We start from the raw sequence: 8,115 nt of genomic DNA, 5'->3' as shown, positions 1-8,115 counted from the left end.
TTGACGTGCTGTGCTGTCAGACAGGCTCACAGGAATGAGGGAGACTAGCATCAATCACTGAGAGAGAGAGATGAGAAAGAAAAACATGCTGAGGGACAGAGCGCAAAATAGATGAAAGGGAGAGGTGGGAGAAGGAGAGTGAGAGGGGTGAGAGGTGAGAAACAGAGAGAGGGACCAGATGAGGGGGGTGGAGAGAGACATGCGTAACAGAGAGAAAGAGACAGATGACAGAGAGAGAGGAGAGAATGGGAGGAAGGGCGCGACTGGGTGAGAGAGTCAGAGTCGGAGTGCATAACAGTTCGTGAGAGACCTTGTGAATGTGTCTGATGTTTGTTTGCTTGTGTGCATACAGCACTGGGTGTGAATGTAGAGTTTACTTGGGAAGGGCCCTTGATGCTGTGTCAACTGGGTGCTAGGACTGTTGATACAGCATTCAGAGAGAGTTTGGCAGTACTCACTTTTATGTAAAAACCCATAGTCTTGTCATATTTAGTCAGTCGCCACAGAGACCTAAAGGCCCACCAGACTATATCACCATGACTATTAGATACAAACACTGCAGGGAGAAGGCAAAAACATTATGCACTCATCGCAGCTTCATACACAGAGAAGAAATAAGTCAGGAAACAAGAAAACACACACATTGACGTTGTGTATCTGACGGGTTTCACTGACATGTTTGGGATTTTAGCAGCCCTTGTACTGTACACATAATGCCAGAATCAACTCCATTTGGGTCTTTCTGTTTACCACCCGCCTGGCTGTACTCATCATGGTCTCTCTGTCTGTCCTTTCTTCTGTCCGACTAAAATGTCACGGTGCTCCGATACACTTCCATTCTCCCCACAATACACCATGTGGGGCCCCTGTCTATAATCCGATGACAAACTGATGAGGATGATGAGGATGATGATGAGGATAATGATGATGATGATGATAACGATGATGATGATGATGATGGATAGAGAGGGTGTGTGTATTTGTGTGTGTGTGTGTGTGTGTGTGACAACATCACTGTATAATAATGATGATGGATAGAGAGGGTGTGTGTATTTGTGTGTGTGTGTGTGTGTATGTGTGACAGCACTATCAATGGATCAATACAGACTTGGCATAAACCTAACTAACCTCTGAGTGGAAACACCTTTTCAAAGACACGGGCTCTAAAGAAAGCCTGCTGGGGTTGCGAACTCTTAACAAGGCAAAAACGTTATTTTTCTATTCCATTCCTTCCTCCTTCTACAAGTGCGGTGCCGCCCAATATTTTCATGTTACCTGACTTCAGTAATCAACTAGTAAGACTAAATACATCTCAATTCTGGCATTGTTTGAATAACCTTAAAATCAGTTTTAAAGCTAATTGCTTTGTTGACTCAAAGATTCAATGGATTTCATTAGTACAGCGCTGAGCTTCGTGAATCAGTCTTGACCATGAAGATTAGTCATGGGGTCACATCAGCTCTCATACTGGCTGAATGACTTAGTGTCATCCACCTAAAGCTTGAATCCATGAGACAATGATGTCACAATTCTCCACCAGAAACCCATTAGCCTATTAACCTTATTTCTCCCCTCGCAAGGTAATATTGACATAATGATTATCTTGAACCATCTAGATGAAATGTATCTTCAAAGGATTGGGCATTAATTTCCTTTTCTGTTGGCAAAGGAATTGTGTAATGTTAACCCACGTATGTGTCATTAATCATCATTAAACCGTTCTCCAAGTAGTCCCACTGAGATGGCAACAGAACCAGCAGGGATTTGAAGGGGTGGTGGGGGGGTGGTCCAGCATTGGATTGAATTAACCCTTACCACAAAAAATCAAATCAAACGGTGATGTTACACAAACCCCCTGACTGTACCCACATCTGCCACGATCATGTGGGATCAGCACAATGCCATGTCTGAACATTGATCTGGGTCCATCCAGTGACCATGCACCAGAATAAATCAAAACATTGGACATCTGTGACAAACCCACATGCACACTAACAAAAAACTATACACTGAAACACAGACTCCCCCAATTACACAAAACATCCCACAGTATCGTTCGAGATCGATATCAACATCAGTCCACCATCCACGGTAAACAAAGCATGTTTCTCAGGGGAAAGGGATCTTTAGCGTATGCCAGTGTACCTCTCTCCCCCAGAAAGAAAGCCAAATCCAGGGTACAGGAAGGGTGAAACAGAGGCCATGGCTGATAATTGAGTAGAGTGGCTAAGGGGCTCTTGAGTCACAGGCGCTAGAGTCTATGTTTAGATGCCTGTAGGGAACTTGGTTGCACAGATTGGGTTTTCGATCAATGCTCACGGGATTGGAGGTTCTGAGATACCTGCATGGTGCTGTTTCCCACTGAGACTTACTGTGCACAGACCACTGTACAGTCCTGTCCTACCCTTCATCCACACATATAGACAGACACAAACAGAGATACACAACAAAGAAACAAAACACATGCTTTCTCCTATAGTAAAACTATTTCATCTTCAACCTCTGCCTAGTGCTTCAGTGTGTGTATTATAAATCTTGCACAACTCGATACAATATAAATATACAATTCCACAAACATAATACAACAGCAATATTCCGAGGTACATGGCAGGCTTCAGAAATGTAGCATAAAAACTCATGGGATAGAGTGAATTATGCATTGATTGTAAATCATTTGAGAAAGGACTGGGAATATAAGATTGTCAATAAATTCATGAGTATTGCTGAACAATGACAACTGAATTATTTTTTTCCAAGTTAGCGTACGTGTCAAATAGTGCCCTCATCTGGTCGCCAACCCACGATCTAACTAAAGCAAAACGCTCGTGCCTGTTAAATGGCCCCATGAAGAGACTGACTTCAACGCCAACTGCTGCTCGTTTCAGAAAACTTGCACTGATGATTGCAAGCCCGGCATATACATTTTTAAACAGTAGGCTACTGCTGCATTTGTATTATTTTGGTGCAACAGAAATCAATATAATCAACGGTAACAACAACCATCCGACATATGACCCTTATATTTTATGTTAAAACCCATTCAAACAGCCATAGACATGTTTGTGCAATGACATAACGTCTGATAAAAAAATAATTGTGTACCTATAATGGTGAGGGAAAAATAACCTAATTGTATTTGGTTTGTGCATACATATCTTATGCGCATCAAATACACCAGGTAAAGCATTTGATTCTTGAAAAATATTGAGAGTACATTAGAGAAATTAGTCCGACCCTTGTTCAAACTAGGTCTGGGCAGACTGACGCAAAAACAAGAGCGTAGTCGGTACCCTGATAACATTTTCTCTTCACTTGATGCGTAAAGGATGACGTGGTTGGGGGAGTGGTTGCCTTCGACTATATATTCAGTCGTCCCTGTCTTCAACTCAGAGAAGTAGAGTACAGACAACTTAACTAGAAAAGCTCAACTCAGCCTCTATATTCCGCAGGTTCTGGGTGCAAGCATGATCAAGAAAATGTCACCATCCGAGAACGAGTTTGACATTCCGGCAAAGAACTGTCACAGAATGGTTATCCTGGGCTCCACAAAAGTTGGCAAGACAGCTATCATCTCCCGGTTTCTCAACGAGAAATTCGATGACCAATACACACCAACTATTGAGGACTTTCATAGAAAATTCTACAGCATCAGGGGAGATGTGTTTCAACTAGACATTTTGGATACATCTGGACACCACCCGTTCCCCGCAATGAGGAGACTTTCAATTCTGACTGGTAAGTTTTGCTTTGCAGTTACCAAACTGGTAATAATGAATGTGCATAACTAGACTTCCAAATATAATAAAAACATATTTAGAATGCATTACTGTATAACGTTGTATTGTTTTTAGAATTGTGGTATTCACTGTACTTTTTCTCTTTTCTCAGGGGACGTGTTTATTCTGGTGTTCAGTCTGGACAACAGAGATTCATTCCAGGAGGTACAGCGCCTGAAGCGACAAATATACGAGACCAAGTCCTGCCTCAAAAACAAGACCAAGGAAAATGTTGACGTCCCGCTGGTCATCTGCGGCAATAAGTGTGACCGGGACTTCTACCGAGAGGTTCAGGCAGAGGAGATTGACCAGTTGGTGGCCGGCGATAAGCAGTGCGCCTACTTCGAGATATCCGCTAAACGGAACTCTAACGTCGACCAAATGTTTCAAACTCTCTTCACCATGGCCAAACTGCCCAACGAGATGAGCCCGGACCGTCACCGCAAAGTGTCCTTGCAGTATAGTGAAGTGCTGCACAGAAAGTCGTTCAGAAGCAAGAAGTTCAAAGATGGGGATGCTTACGGGATTGTGGCACCTTTTGCACGGCGACCAAGCGTGCACAGTGACTTGATGTACATAAAAGAAAAAGCTATTGGTGGAAGTCAAGCCAAAGAGAAAGACAGGTGTACTATCTGTTGAGGACTGCGCAAATAAATAAGCACTTGAGAAATAGACTGAGAATGAGACGCAACACGCGCCGATAAGTGATATCAGAAAAGTGATATCCGAAAAGTGTTCAAAGTACGGGAATTATCGTCCTCAAACTTTGTAAGTGCTCAAACTTTGAAGGTGCAGTCTGAACAGGGACAGACAGTCATGCGCTTGTCCCGGTGAAACTAGCGCGCTACACTTCAGCAACATAAGCCTACTGAATCTACATCTGCCTACTGAATGAAGTGACACTTTGTGGACAATTGTTTACATTTTTACAATTTTCTAAACTGGACTGAACTTGAATGTTTGTTGGCTAATGAACAAATTAGATTCTGAATGTATATTTATTCTTATGCGTTTACTTTTTCAAAAAAGAATTGATGGAAAAAATAAAATATGAAAATCTAAACACGTTTGTGCTCATTGGTCACAAATATAAAGGCAATGCAAAGCACAAACACACACAATGAATTTGCTCAGTCATACTGATGCCTACAAGGCTACTACATCCCAATCCCTTGTCTCGTGAGACATTTAGCCTCAATGTAACCATTACATTGACTAATAAACAATAGCCTACAATACACAGAATAGCGTATCTCTGGACATATTCCTTTATTGTATAGACAAAACGTATAAAATAACATTGTAAAAAAAAGATTGGTAGTGCAAAGAAAATATTGCCCAATAATAAACCCATTGCACATAATTTAGTTGCGTTTGTGTGTGTTTTCTTCAGGAATCGTTGTTCCGTTTCAGTCATTCATCAAAACGTGTCTTCGTAGACATCTGACGATCCACACTGCTCCACCCTGCTTGTCCATGAGCGTCTTAATGCAAGTCTCGTAAGTCACGAAGCTTTGGGTACGTCAAACATACATAGGCTCTTGTACTTCTGTAATAACTGGTTCTTGGTATGAACCTGCTCCCTCAGTGTGGCCAGCTGCTGTTGCTGCTCTGCTGGACTTGTTTCAATTCCGTGCATGGTTGAGATTTGCTCGCGCGCCTCCTGGATCTTTGCTTTTAGTTTGGCCAGTTCTTGATGCACATCCTGGCTATCTTTATCCATGCTTTATCCAACATAGAAACAAGTAAAATATACATTAATATTATTTAGTAATAAAAGACATATGACTGTAAAAATGTAAACAGTCGGAACCAACGATGATAGCATGTGTTTTGCCAGATGAGAGTCAAGATAATAGATTTAATCATGTTTGCTAAAGCGTTTAACTAATCGTCCTGCCAATTACATTACGGATACTGAACATATTTTACAATCACATGATTTGCGCGAAACTTACCATTTTATAATCGCATGGACTAAAGGCAATACAGAACAATCTTCGTTGTCTTTCTCTCTCTTTGTCTGAGCTACCGCCATCATTGTCGCTCTACATAGCAAGGCGCGTACGATACACGTCATCAATAAAAAAATGCGGGAGGTGTGGGAAAAAAACGACGGACGACATTTAAAACAAATACAACTGTTTTGAATATTTTATATATATATATATATAAATATATATATAAATATATATATTGACTAATATATATATATATAAAAAATGCTAAGTGACTAGTGTATAAACAAGGGTTTGTGACACTAAATGTAGTTGCAGGTTTTTGCAATTATGAACTTGACCTTTTGAAGGGTAGCCTTCTAGCCTGCTCCTTATAACAGTCCCTAGCAACTGTCAGTTGTTTTATCCAAACAGCAATGTCTGCTGGTGTGAAACGCCACAATCTGCAATCATACGGATTGGTGAACCATCAGCCTGTGCAAACACAAGATGAGTAAAATGTGTAGGATGAGCATAGATATAGGTCAATGTTGTTCAACCATCCAATAGTAACAGTTAAGAATAGATTGCCGCTAAAGTTGTATTGAGGTCATGGAAGTGAAGATTTGCTGTGTGAGCTCATGACTCTATAACGGAATATTTCAAACCTGAATACATTAAATCGAGAAGTGACTAAATGTAAAATGACTAAATGTAAGTATGTTCCGAAACAGGTAGGCCTAATCAGTGCATGTCTCTGTTTATGGCAAATGTGTAGCCTAAGTCTTACCTTCAATATTTTATTAATTTAGCAGATACTTTCATCTAAAGTGAAATACAAATTGTGTATATAGTAAAAGCAGCAGATAATCAAGCACCAGAAGTGCACAGTTCTTAGTTTTTTGTGGTATTATTCTGTGGGAAGCCTAGTTTTCCTACAATTTGAGCAGAAAATGTGGCCCATTTTCAGGGGCAGCAGTCAGGTGCTGCCCTCCTGTGTCATAGTCACCCTTATCTATGCGTGTCAACGTGTCTGGTGATCACTACCCTATCAAGGGCCACCTATCTTAACCTAGTGCACTGGCTTTTCAAGTCACATTGACCTGATTCTTTTCTTTGTGCCCGTTCGAAGCCTGAGGATTAAATAATCTGTTTGAAGACTGATAACCATATTAGTATTTCAGTATGAACTGATTGGTTGACTATTAATTTGTTGATGTAGTTGTGTCTTGCAGAAAGGATGTTACACAAAGATACCTGGCCATGTCCTTGTTCCCTAGGTGACCAGTGTTTCCTTGAGGGTTGGTGGGAGTTTTGTCTTACCTGACCCACATTTGATCCGGTGCCTGTTGGGGGAAATCCAATGGTGAAGCTAGCCAGCGGGATGTCCACACATTCGCTCACACACCTGAAGAGGTTCAGAAGGTGAAAAAAGAAGGGAGGGGGTCATATAATATCTCTTTGATAGATAGACCACCCTTACTGGTTTGGTGAGTTATATAAGGTATATACTTTAAATATTGAATGTTTGCAATATTTGTGCGTGATTCAGACTGGGGCAGGATAAACTCTCATATGTAATACCTAATGGTGTCTATTTACCCACAGAATGGATCCAGCAGTGAAGCCAGCCTACACACACACATCTCATACAGGTGGCAAAGATGCAAACCACAGGTTGTGTGAACCAGGTGTGAGAGAGAATGGCATGATGCTTTCCCAGAAGCATGTAGCTGATCAAAGATATGGTCAATTCTTACACTTCATTCGTCCAAAAACTGGGTCACAGTATGCATTTCGCGCCTCAGTCCCTCCACAAAGGTCATTGAGTTGCTGTTTGGACGTATGATTTGTAGAGAACTAAAAGGATTTGTATAATGCTGAAGTCGGCCTGAACCTGGTGTGTAATGACCTACTTCTGTGTCATTGAATAGGAACAGGATGTGTAGATTCAGGTCAATAGACAGAATACGATTTATCCAAAGAGAGAAAATAAGATTTCATATTTCATCTATCTCCTTCAAAAGCCAGACATCACAATTTAAAAAAGTCATTGCATTATGCAAAACTAGCCATGCTCACAAGAATAGCATGGTAAGACAGTTTGACAGTAATGTTTTGGGTGTTTTTGATGTGTAATTCTATTTTTGTAGTTGTCAGTTCATGGACAGCTATCAGACACTCTGTCAGTGTCTTTGTTGTTTTAAATCAGTGACCGTAGGAACATTCTCCTGGGTAGTGTTATGGGCCCCCTCTGTGTTTGTGCTCTGAATTAATGAACTTCATAGTACATGCTGACTATAGTATGAAAATGTAACTATGACCATGTTTTTGCAAAACTCAGTGAATGGTTCATGAAATTAAAGTTACAACATCACCCATGAATAGCATCATATAACAAC

General features: G+C 40.9%; 2 protein-coding genes and 1 long non-coding RNA gene across 4 annotated transcripts; 2 read left to right on the top strand and 1 right to left on the bottom strand.

Moving 5' to 3' along the window:
* The first annotated feature begins 3,404 nt into the window (after positions 1-3,404).
* Positions 3,405-4,839, top strand: LOC146253173 (dexamethasone-induced Ras-related protein 1-like). The gene is made up of 2 exons (XM_084678824.1): positions 3,405-3,735; positions 3,889-4,839. Exons 1-2 carry the CDS (start codon positions 3,465-3,467, stop codon positions 4,413-4,415), a joined length of 798 nt encoding a protein of 265 aa, XP_084534950.1. The 5' UTR covers positions 3,405-3,464; the 3' UTR covers positions 4,416-4,839.
* A 182-nt stretch (positions 4,840-5,021) lies between these two features.
* On the bottom strand, positions 5,022-5,871 carry LOC146253172 (mediator of RNA polymerase II transcription subunit 9-like). Its single transcript, XM_084678826.1, has 2 exons — positions 5,735-5,871; positions 5,022-5,500 (listed from the first exon to the last, which is right to left on the bottom strand). Exons 1-2 carry the CDS (start codon positions 5,854-5,856, stop codon positions 5,281-5,283), a joined length of 342 nt encoding a protein of 113 aa, XP_084534952.1. The 5' UTR covers positions 5,857-5,871; the 3' UTR covers positions 5,022-5,280.
* An 11-nt stretch (positions 5,872-5,882) lies between these two features.
* Positions 5,883-8,115, top strand: LOC146253171 (uncharacterized). Of its 2 annotated transcripts, none has more exons than XR_014731943.1 (3): positions 5,883-6,427; positions 6,994-7,138; positions 7,322-8,115. It is a non-coding gene; the product is annotated as an uncharacterized LOC146253171 (long non-coding RNA). The 2 variants fall into 2 exon arrangements; XR_014731942.1 differs by having other exon boundaries at positions 6,994-7,203.

The sequence above is a fragment of the Hypomesus nipponensis genome, chromosome 17 (genome assembly GCF_054491055.1).
Source record: "Hypomesus nipponensis isolate SF chromosome 17, ASM5449105v1, whole genome shotgun sequence".
Taxonomy (NCBI): Eukaryota; Metazoa; Chordata; class Actinopteri; order Osmeriformes; family Osmeridae; genus Hypomesus; species Hypomesus nipponensis.
The sequence above is the reverse complement of the archived record's forward strand: the minus strand, read 5'-3'. Positions and strand labels throughout refer to the sequence as shown.